Here is a 27038-nt window from a genome sequence, read left to right as displayed (position 1 = left end):
TTTTCCTTTATGACATTATTTAACATGGTGCATATATTTTGAGAGTTTAACAAAGTTATGAAATTGCTGTTAGTTTCTATTTTATTATTAAAAAGTTAAATTATGTTATGTTCCTTGTTAAAAGTGTGACAAAGTTAATTAGACAGTTAGTGCTGCATGCTCTAATATATTGTAAACACAATAACACAACATGTATTTAGTGTTTGTTTGGTTAGAAACAAATATCACTGTAGCAAATGTATGTAATGATTTACTAACCATGATTGTGTTAATTTGTTTGTTCTTCAGTGTGTTGAGTAAATGTAAACTGTCCCATGTACTAAACTCTTCTGTACATTTCATTCTGATCATCAAAATACCAATATCGTTTCAATTATTAAATTTTTGTTGTGAAAAAAGTGACATTTTGTGACTAAAACGTAAGTAGCATGCCTACACAAATGAATCATCAGAAAGTTCTGGATGATTATGAAGATCATTTCTAATTATATAAATTGACAAAGATTGACAACTTATCAGCCATTTACGTTATAGTCTTTGTTTTGTGTTTGTAATAAAAAATGTTAAGTTAAGTATAATTAAAAAAAACAAAAAACAACAAAAATCAACTCCAAAAAAAAAGCACAAAATGTCAAAATGTGTATAGTTTGATATTTTAATCACACTAAGATCACTTCAAAGCCATAATGTTAACCAGTTATGTTAATTAAATATCAATGGTGGTATTGCGCATCTCACACAGACGTCACAAACCGTGAAATCAGACGCGGGGTCCGAGCCAGACTCTTCTGCCCCGATGAACCTTGAGGGTCAACAGTATGTCGAGGCTAAGTCATACATGATGTTCGAGATCTCGCTGTCCCACCCGCTGATCCCAAAGCGGCCCCCAGAGGAACTCGCCCGGCGGGTCGCAGAGTACATCCCCCCCAGGCCCTTGTTCCCGAAACGAACAGACGGGGCTCAGAGGGTGAGTGGAATAACAGGATGGAAGGGAGGGATAGGGTTAATGTTATTTAGTTCTTTACCACTAAGAATCACATTTAAGGCATTTGCAGTCCCTTTGAAAATCAAATATAATTAGAGACTTTTCTCACTAGATTCAAGTTTAAAAGGCTTCATTTCCAACCTTTAAGATACTAATGAGCAGCAAACAGCATAAAACCTGAACAGACTGCGAGTTACTCGCAGGCTGTTCTGGTTTTATGCTGTTTGCATAGCCATTTTCATTTTGCTTCTGAGGGGGAAAGGGTTAAAAAAGGAGGTATTGTAAATAATATTGAAAATAATTGGTGTGGATTTGTTTCACACTTATCCCTCCAAGTCTTGAATTAATGTAACAAATTCAGTTAAAATGTTTTATGTTTAAAATTTCTGTTTGCTGATAACCTTTTTGTAGAATATTTTGTGTATTGCTTTTAGGCAGTGGAGGATTTCCACACCCAGGTGGCTAGTGTGGCGGGCCTTGTTCTGGACGAATTCAGGTGACTGGTTTGTTTGTTTTTATGTCCCCGAAGGAGGGCTTATAGTGATCGCACTGTCCGTCTGTCCTTCCGTCACACTTTTGCATTTAGGTTTCGAAAAATGCTCATAACTTCTATGTCGCTTCAGATGTAACCTTCACAATTGGTATTTATGTGTATATGGATAAAGCCTTTCCATACGCACACAAATTTTGACCCCCTTGACCTTGAACTTAGGGTCCACGTATAGGTTTCGAAAACTGCGTTTAGGTTTCGAAAAAAGCGTTTTTCGGGGGCATATGTCTTCCGATGGAGACAGCTCTTGTTAAGGGGTTGATTTAATGTTTTCAACAGTTTTTCAGTCATATAAAGGCAATCAGTTAACCAAATCCCTTTCCTGGGTAAGCTGGTTAAGTGCATATACTTATGCCAGTAACTAACAACTGCCCCTTTTGAGTCAGATGTAGGGGGGGGGGTGGAGGAATGCTCGTATAAAGGATCTTATTACCAATATCTCCCTACAAGTTATGTTGACAGGCGGGGGACCGAATTATGATCCTCAGATTTGTAAGCCAGCGCTATACCAACTCAGCTAGTCGGCCCTTGGTGGCAAAAATATTTGTTGAAAGTTCTAAGTTTTATATTTAATTAACAGGAGGAATGTGTGATATTTCGCGCACTATGTGCATCCAAGGTGAATGTTTTGATTAATGCTGATTTCTTCTAGGTAGTTTTGTGTGTGTTTTTTATGCCCCCAGATCAAATTATCTGGGGTCTATTGTTCTTGGCCTGTCCGTCTGTCTACCATTGTATGTGTGTGTCTGTCCCAAAACTTTTAGGTTGGTCATAACTTTTGCAATATTGAAGATAGCAACTTGATAATTTGCATGCATGCGTATCGCATTGATCTGCACAATTTGAGTGGTGAAAGGTCAAGGTCATCCTTCAAGGTCAACGTTTTTTTTTTTCCTAAAATAGCTGCCATGCGGCTTCAAAGCGCAGTAGGGGGCATTGTGTTTCACAAACACAGCTCTTGTTTGTCTCATGAAACTATTCTTTAAACAATATTTAGAAAAGTTTCTAGCAAATGTATACAATCTCTAAGCCATTTTCCCAATCATTCATGGCAGAAAGTAGTTGCAAATGATGTGGATGTATAGAAAACATGCTCACTACAATGCTTTGTGTATTTCGCTTTTCAGGGACATGTTTGGTGCTGAACTGAAGACAGATGAGAGCGACCTCTCTCAGGAGGCCATGGAGACCAGGTGAGAGCTGTTTAACCCTTTACCTCTTAGATGCGCTTTTTGATGCATTTATAGTCCCTTAGAAATTCTCATTAAATTAAATACCTTTCTTTATAAATTCAAGTTTTAAAGGCTTCATTTCCAATCCTAAGATACTTATGATCAGTAAATAGCATAAAACCTGAACATCCTGCAAGTTACGTGCAGGCTGTTCTGGTTTTATGCTGTTTGCAAATAGCCATTTTCACTTTGCTTCTAAACAAGAAAGGATAAAAATACTTTTTATGGACACTTCATTTCATGGATTTCTGATTTTTGAAAAAAATATCAATTTGTGTCGGTCATTTTCTGATTTGTTTGTGTTAACTTTGTGGATTGGTCAAAGCTCGAAATCAAGGTACATATATGTCCCACAAATAGTTATGATTTTACAGTATTACAAGACTTATCTGACTTGTCATCTGTTATTTGCAGACTTAAGTTTGATAATGTATCCTGTGTAAAATTATAATTGAGCTGCGTCAAGTGAAATGGGTCTTATGCCATACCCAGCCATCGTAGCTCGAGACCAGCCTGCGCAGTCAGGTCAGGAGCTGTTACGTCCGGTGTAAAGAAACGCAAGATTTTGCGGTCTCAATAGTAGAGGAAAGCTGTTGATCAGACTGCATAAATACACAGGCTGGTCTGGAGCTATGCTGGGCATCTATGGCATAAGACCCATTTTTGCAAGATGCGGCTCATATGATGGCCATATCAAACTTGTGTCATACTTGTAAGATGAAATAGACACAATATCATGTAAGATTTATGTGACCCTTTTAAGCACCAGGGTAAAATTGATAATTTGAATAATGGGCCTGCAAGAAGAATTGTTGTTTATTGGCTAGTATTTATGTTGTATTACTTGATATGTTGAAATGTTTGCCATCATGATGTATGGCTCAAAATATTTGTGATATAGCAACAACACCTTCCTTAGACAAAACTGTGTCCTTCAAACGATCATGTGTTACAAAAGTCATCAGCATTCAACATGGGGAAAGTCAAATGTGGCAGGGCACATTACAAGAGTTAAATATGTAAATCAGTTAATGGTATTTTTTTTGGCATTATTGCTTGTAATGAGATGATGATTATTCAGTAAATGAAAATGAAGAAGATGGACATTAATCCTATCTTATAAGAACTCCTTAATACTTTGGATTTAATTTTTTAATTTAAATGTCTTCTGCTGTATTTTCAACAATCTTTTAGTGCTGTGTTTTTTTTATGAGTTATGGAACATCTTGTTTGTTTTTAGGAGACAGAAGTTGATCTATGAGCTGAATGCGTCTGGCAAGTATTTTGCCTTCAAGGAACAGCTGAAACATTCTGTTGTCAAAATAGTCCGAGAGAAGTACCTGAAAACGACAAACTTTGAGGACAGACAAGAATTACAGGTACAAATATGATTTTGAAAATGGCACTTTATTTATTTATTTAGATTTTCTTAAAAAATGACTGAAGACGTTAAAAAGCTTCAAATTTTTGTTAAAAAAAAATCCTGATAAATTTTGTCTACTTTCATTACTTCATTTTGCATTAAGCACACTGTGTTGATTAAATAACTTCAAATGATTGGTCAGTGAAAGAAAAGGAAGCCATGAAAACGCTCAAAATGTTATATTCAACATGTTTACGGTAACTGTATTTATAATGGTTATATTACTCTGGAAGATATGTATTGCATGATACGAGCCTCGTTGCCTGAACTGGATTTTTTTTTTAGTAAGAAAAGACTTTCTTTAAACAAAAAGTTCATACAAAGGGAAAGTGTTGTCCCTGATTAGCCTGTGAGAACTGCACAGGCTTATCTGGGATGACACTTTACACACATTAATTAAGCCCAGTTTATCCATAGCATGGCTCATTTGTAAAAGCACAGTGAAATTAGCTGTATAAAACCTACCTAAAACCAGCAAAGCCTGCGAGTAACTCACAGTCTGTTCAGATTTATTCTGTTTGCTGCTCATCAGTATTTCAGGGTAGGAAATGAAGCCTATAAATCTTGAATCTATTAAAAAAAATGTTAATTTGATTTCCTAAGGGACTAGAAATGCATCACAGTGGGTATGTGAGTGGTTATTTAAAAGCTCTTTCTCTTGCAGACGTTCCTGAGTGAGCTGTACGTGTACCTGATAGACCAGATGCACGAGTCCCTCACCAAGACCCTCGCCCTGGAGGACCAGGCCCTGGTCCCCGCACCCCTCACTGACTCCGCCCAACTCAAGCACTTTGCGCGCGAGGCCGAGGTCAACGGGAACTTTGAGCTGGCCACCAAGTACTACCAGGAGAGGATTGCCCGAAACAGAAATGACCCCAGCCACTGGTTTGACTACGGGACATTCTGCTTGTATATCAATGACATTACTAAGGTGTGTGTACATCTTCATTTTGAACTATGTTTCTGGTCTGAATGCCTTTAATTAAAACCCTTTCATTGTTTTCCCTTGTTCTTGAAGAATTCATTTTAAATACGTGTGGTGAATTAGAGAATTATTTAGTATTAAGTATTTTAGTTCATTTATGTGTTGTCTTTAAGAGATGTCAAAGGAGAAACAATAAAAATCTAAATTCTCTGTAATCTGTAGATAAAATCAGTGGATTTTTTGTTACTTTATGCTTACAAATGATTATTTTTGTATTTGTGCTAAAATAAGGATGTCGTTATGTCGTGAAAATGAAGTCATTTCTCAGTAACTAATTGAAAAATATCAATAATTTAATTTCACTCTTAATTTGTACTGTTTGAAACAGTGAATTATCAGTTTTTAATTTACTGATATTTCTCTATAAACAACCGGAAAGCATAAAATAAATAGAGTTATATAGAAATATAACTTTAAATATTTTTTTTCTGTTACGTACATGATTATAGAATATGTGGTTCTCTACAAACTTTGTTCCAAAAATGCTCCCAGGGTAAAAACTAGAAATGCTTGGGAGGGGGGTATTTGTCATTTGTTTACAAGTTCTTGTTTATTGTTTTATAAATAGCAACCATTTATGCTATTGACATGGAATTCATTTCAAACTATTTCTATTTTTAGGCAGAGGAATGTTTCAGGGAGTGTGTGTCCATAGACCAAAAACATTTACAAGGGTAAGTAATCATATACCAGTTTGTATTTTATCTGGGAAAACTGGGCCTTATGAAGGTTCAAAAAGCGTCATCCCAAAATAGCCTGTGCAGTCAGCAAAGGCTAATCAGGAATGATGCTTTTTGCCATAACTGGATTTTTGTTTAAAGTGACTTCCTTTTAAAAAAAATTACATACAAGCAGAAAGTGTCATCCCAAATTAGCCTGTGCAGTCAGCCAAGGCTAATCAGGAATGACGCGTTTTGCCTTAACTGGATTTTTATGCCCCTGGATTGAAAGATCGGGGGTATATTGTATTTGGCCTGTCATTCATTCATTCATTTATTCATTCATTCATTCATTCATTCATTCATTCATTGTATGTGTGTGTCCCAAAACTTTAACCTTGGTTAAATGTTGATAACTTTTGCAATATTGAAGATAGCAACTTCATATTGGCATGCATGTGTATCTCACGGGGCTGCACATTTTGAGTGGTGAAAAGTCAAGGTCATCCTTTAAGGTCAAAGATCAAATATATGGGTCAAAATCGCTAATTTAATGTACACTTTTGCAATATTGAAGATAGCAACTTGATATTTGGTATGCATGTGTATCTCATGGAGCTGCACATTGTGAGTGGTGAAAGGTCAAGGTCATCCTTCAAGGCCAAAGGTCAAATATATGGGGACATAGTGTTTCTCAAACACATCACTTGTTCTTTCCTAAAACTTTAACCTTCATTAAAGTTTGGTCATAACTTTTTGAATATTGAAGATAGCAACTTGATATTTGGCATGCATGTGTATCTCATGGAGCTGCACATTTTGAGTGGTGAAAGGTCAAGGTCATCTTTTAAGGTCAAAGTTCAAATTTATGGCTTCAAAGCAGCACAATAGGGGGCATTGTGTTTCTGACAAACACATCTCTTGTTGTTTAAAAGTGACCTCCTTTAAACAAAAAATACATACAGGCATAAAGTGTCATCCTGATTAGTCTGTGCAGAATGCACAGGCTTATTTGGGTTGACACCTTTTGCACATGTATTCAGCCAAGTGTTCCCAGAACAATGCTCATTATTCGGAAACAGTCTCACCTTTGGTTCACAATGCAAATCAAGAATTAAAAAATCATCTGAAATGTTGATAAAAATCAAGACTATATATTGGCAAGGTTTTATTTTAAATTTAAAGATAATTAAAAAAAAATCTGTTGAATTGTGACATAAATTCCTAGCGTCATAAATATACAACACCTTTGATGTAGCTCTGAATGCCTAATGACTTAAAAATATGTTTGTTTAAACTAATATTTATAAAAAGAGTTACTTATATGCAGTAAGTTTTCAAACCTAAGAAAATTCTTGTAACAAATACTTTCTGAATCAGGAAATTGATTTTGATTATCCATTTCCAGTCAAAACATGTGAAAACATGGACACAGACTGGTCAGGATCTACCCTGTCTGCTAGAAAGTCTCGCAAGGATTCATATCCTCATTAGTAGACAGCCTAGCTTCTGACCAGACTTCTAATGCACATGCTGGTCTGAAGTTATGCTGGCCACACACGGCATAAAACCCATATTTGCATGACATGGATCGTATAATGGTACAAAATATTTCAGGTTGTTGCTGTATAGTTTTGAGTACACTGCTCTAGCAACATGAGACGCCTTAGTAAGCATAACAGTTTTTGAGTGGACTTAATGTTTTATCATCCACTATTATGTATGTTATATTGATATTCGTAAAACGGGACACAATATTTCAGCTTGTTGCTGTATGGCGTGGTGTGTACACTGCTGGAGAAACATGAGATGGCAGAGATGTTCTTTGAGGCGGCCACCAATGTACAGCCCAGGAGTATCCTGGCTTGGACCATGCTAGGTACACTGGGAACTGGGCTGATTTCCAGTGAATTAAAAGAGCCTCACTCTCGGAAAACTAGCTTTAATTTATGTTCCTAAAGTGTCGTACCAGATAAGCCTGTGCAGTCCGTACAGGCTAATCAGGGACGACACTTTACCCTTATGTTTATTTTTCATTTAAAGGAAGTCCCTTGTTAGCAAAAATCCAGTTTAGATGGAAAGTGTTGTCCCAGATTAGCAAATGCAGAATGCACAGGCTAATCTGGGACCACACTTTACACACTTGCATTGAACCTTGTTTTCCCAGATAGAGGTATACAGTCAAACCTGAGAACAGAGGTCAGTCAAGAGAAATGACCAAAGTAGCCGTTGTCCACAGGTGACCGTTGTTTTCCGATAACAATTTTTAGATGGTTGGTCAGTTGGCAGTATTGCTACGTCGTTACCCCACCCAGTTGTTTTAATATCATAAATACATACCTGCTATCCCTAGCTATACATGTACCTTTTCAAGGTGGGTTAGCTACTCCAGAAATCTTCAAGTGCCGGAATTCGGCCATCTCTCCTACTGAAAACAGATCAGGTTAAACATAGTATAATGTAACCCAACCTGAAATCAAGAACCATAACTAATCTTCCTTTTCTGGAGAACACCGAGACAGACCGGCATTTTTCTGCTCCTGTGGAATTTGGTGTTTTCTTTCATTTCTGCTTGGTGTTTTGGGTTTCTGATTTGATAAATTACATAATTTGTCATTTCTGCTATATTCAGAAATCTTTTCTGTTTAAATTTTGTTGTAAATATTGTTATTTTCAGATTTTGTCTGGTTTTTCTACGGGCTTGTGCACTTGTGCACGAGCTTTTTGTGGGTTACCGTAGGTTTCCACGTATAGCGCGCTCCCGTGTATAGCGCCCAGGCTGCTTTTTAAATGCAAAAATGGAGAAAAAAATATTTAAAGACAATAAAACCACCAAATGGGACCGAAAATGGCCCCCATTTTACCATTGCACAATCCAATAATCCAGGGCATTGGAAAGCTTAATTAAGCATTCAAAATAGGAAGCATCATTATGATTAGGAGCATGGGTTGCATAGCACTATACTTTTCTGACAATTATGTAATTTTCTAGCAAAAGATTAACAGTCCACGTGCATTTCGTGAAAAATGTGGGCATTACCGGTAAATTTCAATGTCCCATGGGAGACAGGGATACAGTTGTTGAGGTACACCACTGTTGAGCGTTCAATATTTATACACACAAAATGCAATTGCATATCTTCCATTCTCAAGTGTCAATTAGTGTCTCAAATGTCAATTAGAGTCTTAACAAGTCGTTGCACATATTACTCAATAACATCTGCCAATTACGAAGTGCAAAATTACCCCCTTTCACACCTACCGTAACCCGCAAAAAAGACCTCGTTCGCACCTACCCTTGCCTGCTCTCCGAAATGTCGACAACAATCCCCATTGAAATTCATCAATAAAGAAGTGAAAAACACAAACAAAGAAATGTCCGCAAGTTTATTCAAACAAATTTATTTTTGACCAAAACTTCTTCTAACGCATTCATATCTACCAGTAGCGACTTCTTGTTGTTTCGACAATGGCCCCTCAGTCTGTACGATTATAGGGTGGTAGTTTTCTGGAAAAAAAACATGGCGGCCATTTTGATTATTTAAGATTACAAAACATATTTTTTACCAATTTAGCAGCCAGGATAGTGTTGTATCAATGTATAGCGCGCACCAGCTTTTTAATTTGAATTTTGGAGGTAAAACACTGCGCGCTATACGTGGAAACCTACAAATGTCGAAAAAGTATTTACTATATTTTGTACAGTTGATATACCGTATTTAACGGTTTTATTCATCATAATTGTCACTAAATATTGTTTCTTGCGTAAATTATTTTCTATTTTCTAATTAAGAAATAAGAATGAGTTTTCAATTACGTGGCATTTGTGGTCATTTAAAAGCATCATGGGATAACCACAACACTCGTTTATCATGCACTTTGTGTACAGTTGACCATAAATGTTCTATTTGTAGTTCATGGGACGACGAGATTTGGCAGAAAGCAATATGTAGCAGAACGTTTTTGAGCAGGAAACGACCAGATGTACCATCAACAGATGGTTTTTGCCCGGTGACTTTACAGACGTCAGATGATCAATTGCAGCATCAGTCACCGGGTATCAGGCAAGATGGCGATTATACTTAACCATCGAAAAGTCGATCAACATCAGACCTTATGGCGCAACCGTCAGGACATCGACCAATGCCACACCAATTGGCACCCGCCATACTGTCATTATCCGGTGACAACGCTGGTCATATCATGACCAGTACGTCACCAGGTACCGGACCGGGGACCGGTCCAGGCAACGAACAGTCACCGGTCATCGGGGACCGGTCCGGTCACCAGTCCAAGGCACCGGTCAACGGAGACCGGTCCGATTAGGGTCCGACCCACCGGTCAACGGAGACCTGTCCGGTCACCGGTCCGACCCACCAGGTACCGGTCAATGGAGACCGGTCCAGTCACCGGTCTGACCCACCGGTCATCTATTCTTGATGACCGGTCCGACCCACCGGTCACCGGTCATCTGTTACTGATGACCGGTCCAACCCACCAGTAACTGGTCATCTGTTACTGATGACCGGTCTGGTCACTGGTCAGTACTACTGGTCACCGGTCAATACTACCGACCGGTCACCGGACACCAGTCAACATGCACCAATCATTAACCGGTCAACAGTTGCCAATTACTGGTCAACGATCAGAAACAGACGTTCTTGTTCATCGGATTATTCCACTTCTTCGTAGTCGAATGCACATTCGTCATCGACTAGTTCCGATTATAGAGGTAGACGTCGGACACGCTCTTATTCATCGAGCAGTCCTCATTCCTGTCATCGTTATAATCATGATCGATCATTTCAATCATCACGGAAACAATACTCGAGGAGACATTATTCCCGTCGTAGCCGTTCTAGCTCTCGGCATCGTAGCCGTTTTAGATCTTTGCATCACAGGAAGAAAGGTGTTAGACAAGCTTCACGGAAACATTGTCGTTCCGACTTTCATGACCGGTCACATTACTATCCTTTTTCTGATTGTAATGTCTCCATACCCTATGCACCAGTTTTCAGTGTGATGTCAACACATGTTCATCTCACCACAATGGCTGTTTTGTCTGCACCGAGGGTATGTACTACTATTTCTAGTCGGAAACCCCCGGCTGCTACTCCGTCTATGCGTGACACATGGGTTCAAGATTCCTTTGGAAATTATGTACCTATCACTTCTGATAATTCACCGTCTATTTCCGGTTTTAATTATCAGTGTGTTGACTTTGAGGATAGTCATTCTTTGTTACCGGAGAATCATCATTTGGTGCAAGATAATCCTCCTATCATTCCTACGTTTTCAATGGATTCTTTGCACAACAGGCATTGTTGATAGTGAGCATGAATCGGATGCAGATAATGATACTGATCAGTATTTAGCACCCATTCATCAGATGTACGAACTCATGTTCCAGACTCTTGGCGAAGAGTATTGTTCACAACCTCAGTGTGAAGGTGTCTGCTAGTTCGACCATCTCGGTCACTGAGCAGTTGGTTCATACATTTAGTTCCCGCCTTGATACACGTCTTCCGTTTGGTGCTTCAGTTTTATCTGTATTTCAGTTGTTGGAATCAATCAATAAAACAATTCCTAAATGAGGAGAGATATGGAGAGTATCTAAAGATTTCTCTGAATCAAAAACTCAGGAACGTACTTGTAGATATAAGCCTCCAGTACCTGATCTAAATTCTGGTTTAGATTTCTCTAAATTACCTATTCAGGATCCTGACATGAATAATCTGTTGCTTACCATACCTAGTTCTTCAACATCGGTTTCGGTTTTTTATTCCATCTTAGAACAATGGGAAGGAAGAGAGACGAGCATTAGGTCTATCTAACCAAATAGACTTAATGCTAGCAACTATCTTGCGCCTTGTTTGTGATTCGGTCAGATTCGGTTCCGGATGAACGTTGGGATTAATTGATACATTTATCCCGAACGACATTGAACCTTTCACATAATGCTGCTTCTTCAATGTCGGAGATGTTAAGGATTCGTAGAGATCTTATCCTTTTGTCTTTACCTAAAGATTTTCTATTAGAGCCAGGTATGAATTCGCTAAGGGCAGCACCTCTCTCATCAGGATTTCTTTTTGGTGGAAAGATACAAAAAGCACTCACAGCTGATAAAGATGATCAACTTCATGCTTCTTTTGCAAGAAATAACTCTGGACAACGCCAAGGGGCCTTTAAGCGACCGGCTTCTAGACCACCGGCAGGTCCAATAGTTAAGAAGGATAAGAGGACTAATCTTTTCTCTAAAAAACTTTCCTGTCCTCGGTCAGGTTCTAATAGATCTACTCCAAGTAACAGACCATCTTTTTCTCAGAGGTCCTCTGTTAGGAACCCTGCTAAAAAGAACATACCTCAGCTAGATAAGAGGAATTCCAAACCTCCTGTCGGCAGGGGCGGGCCTCCTTATCAGCCCTAGAAACAACCCTTTCTACCACCATCTCCACCAATGCTGGAAATACCAGTAGGAGCCAGACTTCTACATTTTTCAAATCGATGGCTTCAAATAACTTCGGATGCTTGGGTTCATTCTCTTGTTACAAAAGGCCTGACTTTTCAATTCGAAAACAGACCTCCTCTTTCACCCATCCCCATAGAACTGGTATCTCTGCATCCTCATATTCCAGAGTCCATTCGTGTTCTTCTGGAAAAACAGGCGGTAGAAAGAGTACAAGATCCATATTCTCCAGGATTTTACAGTCGTCTTTGTCTTGTTCAAAAGAAAAATGGTTCCTGGAGACTAGTAATAGACTTAAAAGCCTTCGACATGTATCTACTTAAACCAACTTTCAAAATGGAGACGACGTCCTTCATACGGGACTCCATCAAACCTCTGCACTGGGGGGTGTCCTTGGACTTGGAAGATGCATACTTCCATGTTCCTATACATTCCAACTTCGGGAAGTACCTGCGATTCGCCTTTCAAGGCCAGGTCTACCAGTTCTGAGCGATGCCATTTGGGTTGGCAACGGCTCCACTTGTCTTTACCAAGCTAATGGCTGCGGTCGGAGCACACCTCCGGGTGCAGGGTATCCTTCTTCTCCAATATTTCGACGACTGGCTGTTACACCAGCTCAATCGTCAATTTCTATGTGTCACCTAGAATTCTCTTGGAAGGAACTACTATCCTTGGGACTCCTTCTAAATGCGGACAAGTCAGATCTCAAGATTTCACTTTCGTGGGAATGAATTTTTTAACTCACGTCAATCGGGTCGGAGTTTCACGTCAACGTATATCAGACCTTTTGCTGAAAGTCAAATGAATTTGGTCCCAATCTCATATAACAGCTCAAGAATTACTCTCTCTCAACGGTATCCTGAGCTCAGTAGCAGACTTTGAGCAGTTGGTACGTCTGTTCCGTCGTCCTCTTCAGCATTACCTCTCAGCGTGTTGGAAATGGTCTCCAGACAATCTGTTTACAAAGATTCCAATTTGTCCAGAATTAGAACCCAATCTTCAGTGGTGGCTAGACAAGGACAATCTCTTGGCAGGAGTACCCCTTCTTCCTCCACAACCTTCTTTATTCCTAATTACAGATGCGAGCAAGGAAGGGTGGGGTGCTCATCTGGAACCACTCAGTCTGATAATTTCAGGGTCGTGGTCTCATCAGGAGTCACAGCTGCATATCAACAATCTAGAAATGCGAGCAATTTTCTAGCAGTATCTCATTTCCAGTCACGTCTTCGAGACTCGTGTGTGATGGTGTCAACAGACAACACGTCAGTTGTGACTTACATCCAGGCACAGGGGGGAATACATTCTCACTCCCTGTATCTGGAAACCAAGGAATTACTTGTTCTCTGCAAGACGCTCAATATTTCTCTTCTGGCCAAATATATTCCAGGTCGCCTCAACGCCCTGGCAGATGTGTTGTCTCGCAAACACCAGTTACTACCATCAGAGTGGAAACTTCATCAAGAAGTGACCAATCCGATCTTTCACATTTTCGGTTATCCTCTGGTCGATCTATTTGCGACCAGACACAACCACAGGCTTCCACTGTATGTCAGTCCAGTGTACGATCCAGCAGCGTGGGCAGTAGATGCGCTTTCGTTCGATTGGGACCAACTGGACGCCTACGCCTATCCTCCACCCATTCTGATTCCCCAAATATTGGCGAAAATCAGGGTGAGTGCGTGTCGCATACTCTTGATTGCTCCTTAGTGGCCAAGGGGAGCTTGGTTCAACAATCTTCTCAGTCTCCTGTATGATTATCCCAGGAAACTTCCTTACAGGTCAGATCTTCTGTCTCAAAGAGGCAGACTACATGCGGATCCAGCAATGTTCCACTTACACGTTTGGCCATTATCAGGCAATCTCTGCAGAAGAAACGATTTTCTGTCAGGACTTCAACCCTCGTTGCTTTGGCAAGGAGGAAGTCCACCAGAGCAGTCTATGATGCTGCCTGGAAACTCTTCTCTAATTGGTGTATTCGAGGGAAGATTGATCCCCTCAATCCCTCTGCTAGACGTGTAACAGATTTTCTCATCTATCTTTTTGATGATAAAAAACTTTCTCTTAGCTCCATCAAACGATACAGATCTATGATTTCACATACTTTGGCTTTAACTAAGTCATCACAAGTATGTGCTGATTCAGCAATTTCAGAACTTATTTGCGAGCTATGGAACTCAAACGTCCTGTTTCTCGTACACTTGCACCTAAATGGGATTAGGCTTGTGTTCTTGATTCTCTTACTAAGGCTCCATACGAACCTTTAGATCAAGCTTCTTTACAGTTCCTAACTTGGAAGACAGTTTTCCTTCTTACTATGGCTTCAGCCAAAAGGAGAAGTGAAATTCATGCTCTTTCTATCGAGGATGGTCATCTTCGTTTTGATTCCTCAGATGGATCTGTAACGTAATGTCAGCCAGGATTCCTTGCTAAGAATCAAATCCCCTCTATGGCTTCTAAACTCTTCAAAGTTCCAAGTCTTTCTAATACTTGTGGACATGAAGATGATGATAGACTTCTTTGCCCTGTCAGGGCGTTAAAATTCTATCTTAAAATATAGTAAAGTTTTTTCGAGGTTCTTGTAAGAGACTTTTCATTCCGTTAAAAGGAGGGGATGTGTCTGCGGCTTCTATTTCTCGATGGGTAGCCTCAACCATAAGGAAGGCTTACTCTTCTCTGTCATCTAGGGATTTATCCCTGTTTAAGATTAGACCACATGAATTAAGAGCTCTTTTGGCCTCGTGGGCATATATTAATAATGTTCCACTTTCTGAAGTGCTTCAAGCTGCTTTCTGGAGGAATCCGACCACCTTTTCCTCATTCTATCTTCGTTCTCTTGATTGTCAACAGGACAATTTATATATGTTGGGTCCTCTTGTGGTTGCTCAAACAGTAGTTTCTTCCATGGCGTAATGTACTGGTGCTATCCAGAAACTAAGTACAAAACTGTACTAACGAAGATTGTATGAGGACACATTTCGACTTTCTCTGGCTGAAAAACCTGATTATTGGTTTTTGCTGTGATGGGAAAATATAACGAGAACCTCCCGCCACAGCTACAAAATCAGCTAGGGATAGCAGGTATGTATTTATGATATTAAAACACATTTTTCTAAAATAAAATTCATTTTAATTATGAAATACTTACCTGCTTTCGGTTAGTCCCACCTCCCAACCCAGCTCATCGTTTTATGTTTTCATAATTAATTTGAAAAGGAAGATGAGTTACGGTTCTTGATTTCCGGTTGGGTTACATTATTCTATGTTTAACCTGATCAGTTTTCAGTAGGAGAGGTGGCCGAATTCCGGCACTTGAAGATTTCTGGAGTAGCTAACCCACCTTGAAAAGGTATAGCTAGGGATAGCAGGTAAGTATTTAATAATTAAAATGAATTTAAAAAAAAATGTTTTCATACAGTGTGAAACAAATGCTCATTACTGATAACTAAGCATAATAACATAATTTACTTACATTGAAAATACAGACTAATATCTTATAAATTGATTTAATTTCATATTGTTAAACTAAATCTATGACTTTATCGACGCTTCTATAATTGTTTACTCATGCATCTTGTTTATTCAGTAAATAAAGCTTGCCAAGTCCTTTGACGTCACGCCCGAACAATTATAAAAGCGGACTAGCATTTATAAACCGACAGTACGCTATAACCGTATCTTTCTAATTCAAAGAAACAGATGCCAAAACCTTTTTAAAATTTTAAGTTTGTTATGAAAGTTGCAATTTAGTGTACATTTTCCTGAATAGACGATCACTAATCCTTTTATCGCCTTCTTATAACAACACTCACCAGAGCTTTGTGTTGTCATTAACCCCTTATCAGCTGTAAAGATTTATTGACTTCGTCATGTGCTAATGCTTTGTCGTTATGAATGCAGCTGATAATTGCTATGTATACACATTCTTATTGTTGCGTGCATCTGTTTCGTTTTTTGTTCTTAATTGTCGCGACTCGAAACGACTGACGCCTGACAGTTGTTTTCAGTTCAAACATGACTGTCAGTCATAGAACTATCAAAAGTAATTACTGCTATCAGATGCTTAACCAGCAAAATAGGCGGAAAATGATATGCTGTGTTTTTAATTTTCTGTCGCGTGAGCACTGTTTTCAGTTCAAAGATGACTTTTGGAGTGGAATATAGTGGTCGTTGGCCATAATGGACAGGTGACCGTTATTCTCAAGTGAAAAATAGAGTGATTTTCATTGGGGGCTGACCGTTGTCTGCAGGTGACCGTTATTCTCAGGTTTCCTTTAGGTCAGTTTCGACTGTAAATACATGTTAATCTGAAGCAGGGCCCACCAGCCATAGACCCCTAAAATGTGTGGTGGCCCTCTAGATTTTCTGAAAAAATTCTTATCACCTCTGAAAAGAAGTATTGAAATAACGAGGGGAGGTAACTATGGCCAAAATGTTAGTTTATACCCTTGCTGAAATAATTTGTTATGTTTTATGGAATCCACACAAAGTTTCTTTGGAAAAGTCATTCCCAGCCTTTTAGAAAAAGTAAATAAGCATTTGCTTGATTGTCAACGTCAAAGAATAATTGTTGTCATGTTCATTTTAGTTGTTCTTTTTCCCATCAAACTTTGGTCATTTTTGTTTTCTTTGGACAAACCTTTAGATTTGATGTAGCTATTAATATTTGTTAACCCCTTTACCTCTTAGAAGCGCACTTTTGACAAATTTGTAGTCTCCAAAAAAGTTACATTTATTTGAATACCTTTCTTACTTAATTCAAGTTTGAAACGCTTCATTTACAACCCTTAGAAACTGATGAGCAGCAAACAGCATAAAACCTGAACAGACTGCAAGTTACTCGCAGGCTGTTCTAGTTATATGCTGTTTGCACATAGCCATTTTCACTTTGCTTTTGAGTGGGAAAAGCTTAATAAACTTGTTCTTGTGTGTGTAAACAAACAATATAATCTGTTGCCAGGCCTGTACTACGACACAGTTCAGAATGAGATCGGTGCAGAGATGGCGTATATTGAGGCCAACAAGCTAAACCAGCAGGCAGCTGTGGCCACGGCGCGAGCCCTGCGAGAGGAGGAGCTGGCAAAACAGCGCGCCGAGCGGTCCGAGAGCGACACACACACAGGTGAGTCTCCGCTCCCTAGCCTCCGTGTGGGCTGGATGTCACCTTGGTTACCCTTGTAACCTGGCAAGTGCTTAGTATATACATGTATCTGTGTACACGTTGAAAGCTTTGGCATAGTTTTAATATGCAGAACTTGTTAAAATATTTTTTGTATGAAATGTATTACCCCTTTCTTACTTATTTTCAAAATAGTGTTGTAAAGAAAATTATTGAATAAATGTGAAATTTGTGTTTAAGGCTGCAAAAACTTGTTCGACTCTTGGACCATATTTTATCAAATAACTTTTGGCATACATGGACTTCATAAACATTTTAAGGATTAAAATCAAGCTCTTTGCAGAATATTTTAGACCAGCTTGGCAGGTTTTATGCTAGAATTTGGAATATGACTTGCAGATGTTTTGGATGTGAGTGCAATAACTTGCAACTTTTAACTCACAGAGTGTTTGCACTGGAAGATGTGAAGATGTGAATCTTTTATTAATACTTCTTAACATCATACAATTTTGGAACATTGTCATTGGGCCCTCAGACATTTAACTGAGAATGCTTTAAACTTTTGATTTTGTTAAAAAATGTAATACACTTATTAAGTAAATTGCTATCTTTTAAAATCTTTTATGTTTAAATTGTTTATTTAAAAACAAAAATTATTTTAATGTTTTCATAGAACAAGTCAGATTTTAAAAGTAATAATTGAAACATTTTTTTCATGAAGGCACGTTTTTTGAAAAAAAGGATATGAAATTATTAAGTACTTTTCAAGTTATGTACATGTTTCAGACAATAAGAAACATCGTGCAGGGCTAAGGGTTAAATTATGGGCTATTCACGAGGGTAAGGGTGTATTGTGATGTCAAATACACACCCATGTATGATATTCCATGCAGTTTATTGTTCGCACATATTTTGTCACTTGTCACCAACACCCATTCTCAAGCAATAGATTGTATGTGGTGCTTTCCATGTTAAACTCTGAAATTTTCAGTGAACATCCCAAGTCAACTCATTGCAATAAGCAAGGCCTCCATTGGAACAATTTCACATAAATAGTCCCATGAACCTTTGCTTTTTTAACAATGGCTTTAACCTTGGCTGTTGTCTGGTTTGAAATTGGTCAGCTCTTTTTGTCAATGAAGTTGATAATTTTAAATTGTATTTATGAATCAGGTATTAACGTTTTGTATCCATGAACTCGGTCTTGGTGCATAATATCTATGAAACTGGTCTTTGCACATTTTGGCCACAAAAATTGTTGTTTTGCATTGTATCTGTGAAATTGGTTTCTGCACATTGTGTCGATAAAATGTTGTTCCACGTTATGAAATTTGTCTTTGCACTCAGTGTAAATTAAATTGGTCTTTTTGCTTAATGGACATTTTTTTGTGTGTATTCAATTTTCATCTTGTATTGCATCCATAGAATGTTTTGCATTTCCTTTTTACAAAATTTGGTAAGTTGGTAATGCCATTTTTGTCAATGGAATATGTATTTGGACTTTGTGTCCATGTTTAAAATGCACTTTTTATGATGGTCTTGACCAAAGCTTTTTTTTATCCAAAAGAATTATGGCTTTGGCCTTGGCACTAATTTCTCCATACCATTGACTTGTTTGTACATGGCAATAACTTTTGTTATTTGACTCTTCAACATTATTAGTTTATTGCCTCAATTGTACTTTCCATCAAATTTTATGAAATCGGTCTTGGCAATTTTGCTGTACGTACTGATACTTTGAAGATTTTCTCCTCAAACTTTTATGCTTTTATCATGGACCCTTGTCATGGCATTTATTTGTCCTTTGTCTCCATCAAAGCAAAACTTGTTTCAATGTTATTTTATGTAAAATAAGGCAGGTTTAGTTGTGTGATTGTTATGCTGATGAAATGACCACTTTTTATTGATGTTTTATTACTTTAATATGCATCCTGTGATTTTGGGAAGCTATATGCAATCAAAGGGCAGGTACATATTCCACATTTTTATTTTTTGTAGTTACATTAGTATTTTGTTGACCATCACTATGTAAACCACTATGGTATGTTCCTGGCTAGATCAGCAATAGTAGCTCGCTATTCATAACAGTTTAGATTGCATTGGAAAACATGCCGCAGACTTACCTTTTAACCTGCTATAAGAACATGCATTGTATATCATAGTATCAAAGCTATAGAATTGTCAAGTGCACAGTGTCTTTGTAGAAGTTAAAAAAAAGAAGAAGAAAAAACCTTATTAAGAAATGGTTTAGCAGCTGTTAATGATTGATTTAATACTGCTATATAAGAAAATTACAGATATAATAAATTTAAAATAAAAAAATCTGTGAAAAAATATAAAATTATTGAAAAAAAAAACTTTGGTAAAAAAAGTCGCTTCGTAAGAAAACTGTTCCTATAGCAGGTAAGAAGGTATTAATTTCATTAACTGCTAACTGTACTCATACACATAGCACCGTATTAGTCAGACCACCGTGTATTCATTTACAGCTGACCAAGGTGGTCTTGCACCGCCCGCTAGCAATAGTCTAGTACCCGATATAAAACAGCCCACCCCACCCCCCAGTGAGCGCGGTCCGGGCTCAGCCCGCTCTAGCGACAAGATGTCGGCCGCCCGACGACCTTCAGCCTCCAAACGCTCATCAGCAGGTTTGTACACTTGCAAGACCTCCGTATGAGCCGGGCTGTGGGAAAACGGGGCTAAATACACGTGCATAAAGTGTTTCCCAGATTAGCCTATGCAGTCTGCAAAGGCTTATCAGTGACAACATTTTCCTCTTTTAAAGATCGTATTTAACGTTTAAAGGAAGTCTCTTCTTAGCGTCATTCAGTTCAGGCGGAAAGTATTGTCCCTCTTAGCCTGTGCAAACTGGACAGGCTGATTAGCCTATGCAATCTGCACAATCTAATCTGTGCCGGCACATTAAGCACATGCATTACGACCCGTTTACCCAGAGGAAGGCTCACATGTTTTTCTTGTCTTGGATCCTCCTTTGTGACGTCTCATTTCTGAGTTTCCATGTTTATTTTTTTAGATGTTATCCCACAGAAGTTCCTTTAACAGATATTATGTTTTTTGTCATGTTTTGTTTTGTACCAATGTTTTTCTCATGTTTCTTGAAATGTGGCTTTGTTAATTGCTAAGACTAAATCTCCATGTTATCACATGTCATGCATTTTACCAAAGTTAACCATTAATTCTTCTTACTTAACTTTTCTCAAATAGTCTAATAAATTTAAGTAAAACAATAATAATATCAGGGTTGTCACTTAGAGCCATTCAAACCCAAAATGGGGTGGCTCAAATTTTCAAAGAAAATTGAAAATTAACTCAAAATTGTTTTATTGTATAAAATCTGGGACCTCAACTCATTGACTGATTTTATATTGATAGATAAGGTGTTACTTAATGGACAATATCATCACAATCACTAGCTGTTTGTTTTTTTGGCAGTGTTGCTTAAAGCATTAAAAATAAATATAATTGATGGTAGCTGATGCCCTGATTATTTGATTTAATCACATATTCTGTTTATACCTTTATTCCAATATGCAAATATGAACCTGCGTTATATTCAATCATTTGTCATTCCAAAAACTACATTAACAGAATTTGTAGGTTTAGCTACAGCACATGTTCTGTTGCTCCTTGCATGCTTTACATGTATGGAACATGACGTTACCAGCGACAGCAAAAAAGCCATTATCTTTTTGTAGACATACATAGGCAATGACTGATATAAACTGTATGTCGTATATTGAGGCTGTAACCGTGTAACACAATTATCACGTAGCTGTCACTTTAATTGGGAAGGATGAAATATAAACATGTGCCAGAAAATAACTTAATAAAACTATTGATAAAACTTGAATATTATTTAATTTGGATAAATATGTTTAGCATTTAGGGTAATAAGGCATGCTTCTACTGCTACAATTGGCATTAATAATTATATAAGTTATTAAAAAGTTACTTATAACTAGTCCAATATTCCCGAACTACAAAATCACATCAATGGTCAAGTAAAAAACAGTAGCTGGTTATTGTTTCTTTAACCTGAACATGGTGTTTTGGTAAAATAATGTGCTCCAATGTTAAGACATGCTTATAAAAATTAGAAAATTAACAAATCCCAAATAACTGTCGCCTCAAATTCAAAATGAGCCTTCTAGGGAGCATCTGAATGACAACCCTGCAATATCATAGTATTCATTATTTGTGCCTGCTCTGTGAAAAGGGGGTTTAATGCATGTGCTTAAAGTGTCATCCGAGATTAGCCTGTGCAGTCTGCTCAGGCTCAGCTAATCAGGGACAACACTTTCTGCCTAAAGTGGTGAAACTGTTCATAAAGAAGGGTCTTCCTTTAAATGAAAGATACAATAAAAGCGGAAAGTGGCATCCCTGAAAAGCATGTGTAGACTACACAGGCTTATCTGGGAGGACATTTTAGGCACATGTGTTAAACCCCCTTTTCACAGAGCGAGGCTCATTTAAATTGTTTTCTCCGCTAAGTATTGTACAGATGTGCATTTTATTTGCTAGAAAACTTGAGTAGCATGGGACAAAAAACAGGTACTTTGCACTTTTTGTACTTTGTTGTGATTCCATTTTGAGATATTTCAATACTTAATTGTTGTTTATTCATGTTTGTTATTACACTCGTTACTTTAGTTGTTGTTGTGCTCATGGTATAGAAAAATCTTTTATGACAAACTATATTTTTATTGCCATTTTCAAGCTTCCTGAAGGGGGGTGTGACGTTGATGGTTATTTGGTTCTCAACTGTTAATACAGTGTATGTTGGTTTTTGATTACAAGTTCTTTAAATAATTTTTATGCTCCCCCCAAAAAAATTGGGGGGAGCATATAGTCGCCGCTACGTACGTCCGTGCGTGTGTCCGTCCGTGCACAATTTATGTCCGGTCTATTTCTCAGCAATTGATGACCGGAATTCAATGAAACTTTATGGGAAGCTTTCCTACCAAAAGGAGATGTGCATATTATCAGTCGGTTCTGGTCGGATGATTTTTCACAGAGTTATGGCTCTTTGAAATTTTCCATTAACTGTACATATAGTGCAATTCTTGTCTGGGCTATTTCTCAGCAACTAATGACCAGAATTCAATGAAACTTTATGGGAAGCTTCACTACCAACAGGAGATGTGCATATTATCAGCGGGTTCTGGTTGAATGATTTTTCACAGAGTTATGGCCCTTTGAAATTTTCTATAAACAAATTCTTGTTCCCCCAACTTCTGTGCCCTCAAGATGTTTCCTTTCATCTGAATATATAGTGCAATATTGTGACAAAAAAAACTCTGGGGAGCATCAGCCGTCTCCGACGGTTGCTTGTTTATCTTCTTTCATAGCTTGAAACCAGTTGAAGCTATAATTCAAGACTCAATGTCACTATTTTTTTATATTCGTGTGTGTTTGACTGCTTCTACTCCAGCTCATTGGATTATAGGGGCTTTGTTGAGCTTAAGTGTTGTGGGTGTTTCAGGGATGGTTGAGTATCACATAGTGGAGGTGGAGGGGAGAAATGAGGGGGCGGTGGTCTCTCAGCTGTCTGAGAGGCCCCTCACAGGTACCACCATAGTCACAGTACGGCAGTGTGCCAAACTAGTGTATGAACCACGTCATGGGAATATGGGTCTTATGTCATATGCGGCCATTGTAGCATCAGCCCAGTCTGGTCAGGGGCAACTGTGTATACTGTTATGTTCCTTATTTATGATTATTTATGTCTAGACCATTAGAGGGATGGTTAATACAAAGATCTAAAAGATTGTTTTTTTTTATTAATACATCCTCTACTGCTATCAGAGAGCAACTAACTGCATTACAAGCATACAAACTACTGCCAGCATCTTTTCCCTGAGCTGCGCACTAGGCTGGGCTTATCAGGCATGGCTCAGAGAGCAACTAACAGCAATACAAGCATATAAGATACCGGCATCTTCTGTTTGCTGAGCTGCGCAGTAGGCAGAGCTTATCAGGCATCGCTGACCATTACATCTGCCTTTCAGTGCGGGAACCGAATTTTAAAGGCCTTTGCAAACAGTTTGGATCCAGATGAGATGCCACAGAACGTGGCGTCTCATCTGGATCCAAACTGTTTGCTATTCTGATAGTATTCTTTGAAAAAAAATGAAAAAAATGCTTATTTTACAAATTCAGCAGACGACATTTTAGCAGACGACAAATTTCCCAGCATGCAAAGGGTTAAGTAATGCAAGGTTTCATGGTCTCATAAGCACACATAGTAGCTCCTGACCAGACTGCAGGCTTGATACACTTCCCTTATACTGCAGAAGACCCATTTTCGCATGTAACGGGCCATATTTCATTATACGCAAAGTTCTGGACCTGCCACTACAAACAATTTTAGAACTCAGAATATTGATCAACAATTATTCTTTTAATATCTTTTTTTTTAATATATGAGATTTAGTTTTGCGCTTGAAGTCATGTATATTTATAGATGTGGAGCCAGGGTATCATAGAAAAGCACATATTGACTTGGTGGCTTAATCAAAGTTCAATAATTTAATTTGATGATGTTGATGAAGATACCGTTTTATTCAGAGAGTTATTGGTGATTTAATTTCTGCACTTTATTTAGTTGATTTTTAACTTAAACTTAAAAACAGAATGTGGCGTCTCATCAGGATCCAAACTGTTTGCTATTTTGATAGTATTCTTTGAAAAAAAATCAAAGAAAATGCTAATTGTAGAAATTGTGCAGACGACATTTTAGCAGACGACAAATTTCCCAGCATGCAAAGGGTTAAAATATTTCCATTAAGTTAATGCATTACTTTATATCACCTATCTGATAGTTGGCACTCACAAGCTATGCTGCATAATTTTCTGGTGGTTTTCAGCTCCCAATCAAATTAATTAATTACCTTAAGAAAATTCAATTAATTCTGCTAACAAAAAATTCTGAACTTGCGGATGAATTATTAGTTTGGAAAAAGCTGTACTGTATGACGATGTCATGTATATTAACATAGATAGGAATGTGGACAGAAAAAAATGGAATGTACTGTGTGTTTCTGTGTTCTTTTTTCATCAGTAAATTCAAAGTTGGTTGCCCATTAGTAGGGGGTATTGAGTGATCTGGAATATATTATTTGGTGTTGTTCTTTTGATAATATATGAGCTGTGCTCTGTGAAAACCGGGATGAATGCATGTACATAAGTTTTGTCCCAGATTAGCCTGTGCAGTCTGCACAGGCTAATCAGATACAACACTTAAGGCTTTAAGGGAATTTTTCGTTAAATGGTGTCCCTCAAAGAAAACTCCAGTCGGAGCAGATAGTGTTGTCCCTGATTAGCATGTGCATACTGCACAGGCTTCTCTTTGACGACAATTTACGCACACGCATTTTCCTAGAGCCTGGCTCAATTATGTCTCTGTCTTTGTACTCAGGTGAGCATTTTCAGTTGTCATGGACCTCTTGTTTTAGAATTTACAGCACTAGTAAAAGATGCAGAAGTCAACACTCTATATAATTGTTCATGTATTACCTACTTTTAGTGTTTCTTTTATATTTACTTTCATCCGTCAGCTTTCAAATAACATTGTATCATTCATATTCGTATTTTGAACATAATTGATGTGTTCTACATGCATGCATAAATATGTAAAGTGTTGTTATTTATTTGTTTCAATAAATACTTTCAGTTTTGGGTCGTTATTCAAAACATGAACCTATGTTTTGTGGATTATATAAATGTTCATTTTGAGTTCATGGGAAAAGCAAATTAATATTTTAAGGAGCAATTTTTGCTCTGCTTACATTTTTAAACTTTTCTTGCTCATTTTTCTAATTAGTCAAAATTGTGTGTTCTCAGCCTAATTTTTTTTTGTGATATCTGTTTTACAAATGCATGTTGTGTACTTTTATAGAAAATCAGAGTTTGTGTTCGTGTTTATATAAACAGAAACTGGACCATATTTCTTCTTTAAATAACTTTTGACATGGCAGTGCAATTCTGTGAGAGATTCTAGATAGAATGTGCATGAAATGTAAAAATGATTGCTGAAATATATTGGCATTATGAGACTTATTGGAATATATTTGCAAATTCTCATTATTCAATCTCTTAACAAAAGAAAGGTCTATTATTACAACCTATACAATTGTATAAAAAGAATTAATTATTAATTATGATGTAATAACAACTAAACACTTCAATTTAATTGCGAAATAAAATAGACCCTTTCAGTTATTCGCATTTACTAGTGTATGAGTTGTGTCCCTTAGCCGGATGTGACGTAATGAGATGATACAAAATACGCCAGAGAGAAAATTGTACAGTGTCGCTGATAATATCAACGTCTCTTGCACTATACCGTATATGCGTAAATTGCACAAATATTTCATTTTTTATTATATTGACGCCTATTAAAGCTAGAGCTTTTCGCATATTTCATTTTAGCACATTGAAGTGTGAAAATACATTAAACATTCCGTTCAATAACCCTGTGTATCGCAAGACAAATCCCGCACTGTTACCACTAAACTTAAAACGTAAATATTTTATTAAAATGCCAAATATTGAAAAAAAAGCGCAGAACGTTTATATTTAAATGGTATTGATCATTTGCATATGATTTGAGCGCTTTTTTACCACTTGGGAACATGACTTTTACCATTGAAAATGGGAATTGAAGTGTCGATTCACCCCACCTGCAAAGTTAAGACTCCGCCCACTGGTTGGCAAAAAGAGGTGGAATTCATATGAGCGCATAAAGGGAAGGTTGACAAAATCATCGTGTGTAATGATAATCATGCAACATATCAAATAAAATTTTACTAGTTACATGTATGTCTGAATAAAACATTTGCGTGCAAGGAAATGCATTTTTGAAACGATTATATTGTTTTTATTATTTGTTTTTACTAACAACGAACTCGGGGAGTAGAACACAATGTAAGAGCTCGGTAGGTGGGTATGACAAAAATCTCCATACTTGTAATGATGAAAACAAACAACAAATAGATCGATTTTATGTACGCAACATAATGTACCTGATTTGAAACTTTATTTGTCTGAAAAAACTTACATTGTTACACATAAAATAAATTCTCTTGAATAATGTAATAGTTTGATTTAATTGTTCACACCAATGTTGACACTCTTTGTTGAAGCATTTTTATCCTGGTGTTTTATTGCACCTTTGTTCATCACAACCGGATTATCTCTTATGATCGATTATCTCGTTATGATCGGATACTGCCCAGACAATTACAAAGAAAACATGGTGTCATAAACCTAGGGACCTATACATGGGTCCCTGCATAAACCACATGTTGCAACCTATTGTCTGGTAATTAAACACAATTTATGATACCCCATGTCATCCGCGCTTGGCATATTAAGCAGTCATTTTAGCCAAATTTTAAAGCCAAAATACTGAACATTTGCTTCAATAAAATATTTTAACATTAAAAAAATGAAGACATTATCGGAAATGGATTTACAGGAACAAGTGTATATATTTAGCCAGTTTAATCATAATAATACAGCGTTTAAACAAACTAGTGTAAACAAAACTTGCGTTAACTAAATTAATTATAAAGAGATATTGATCATAAAATGCTAGATT

General features: G+C 37.5%; 1 protein-coding gene across 14 annotated transcripts in view; it reads left to right on the top strand.

Annotated features, from left to right (window-relative positions):
* Window positions 1–27038, top strand: part of LOC127875034 (cilia- and flagella-associated protein 70-like) — a 77165-nt gene that overhangs the window by 37334 nt on the left and 12793 nt on the right. For 9 of the 14 annotated variants that reach the window (XM_052419830.1, XM_052419827.1, XM_052419823.1 and 6 more), the window contains 10 exons: window positions 743–967; window positions 1420–1481; window positions 2663–2728; window positions 4008–4146; window positions 4855–5121; window positions 5797–5849; window positions 7598–7713; window positions 17258–17419; window positions 19906–20064; window positions 22920–23003. In XM_052419830.1, coding sequence (XP_052275790.1) covers window positions 743–967; window positions 1420–1481; window positions 2663–2728; window positions 4008–4146; window positions 4855–5121; window positions 5797–5849; window positions 7598–7713; window positions 17258–17419; window positions 19906–20064; window positions 22920–23003 — 1333 coding nt within the window. Of the gene's footprint in view, window positions 1–742; window positions 968–1419; window positions 1482–2662; window positions 2729–4007; window positions 4147–4854; window positions 5122–5796; window positions 5850–7597; window positions 7714–17257; window positions 17420–18202; window positions 18257–19905; window positions 20065–21958; window positions 21989–22919; window positions 23004–27038 lie in introns of all 14 variants that reach the window. The other 5 variants (XM_052419831.1, XM_052419826.1, XM_052419829.1 and 2 more) reach the window with 4 other exon arrangements.

Source organism: Dreissena polymorpha, chromosome 3 (assembly GCF_020536995.1).
Source record: "Dreissena polymorpha isolate Duluth1 chromosome 3, UMN_Dpol_1.0, whole genome shotgun sequence".
Taxonomy (NCBI): domain Eukaryota; kingdom Metazoa; phylum Mollusca; class Bivalvia; order Myida; family Dreissenidae; genus Dreissena; species Dreissena polymorpha.
The sequence above is the reverse complement of the archived record's forward strand: the minus strand, read 5'-3'. Positions and strand labels throughout refer to the sequence as shown.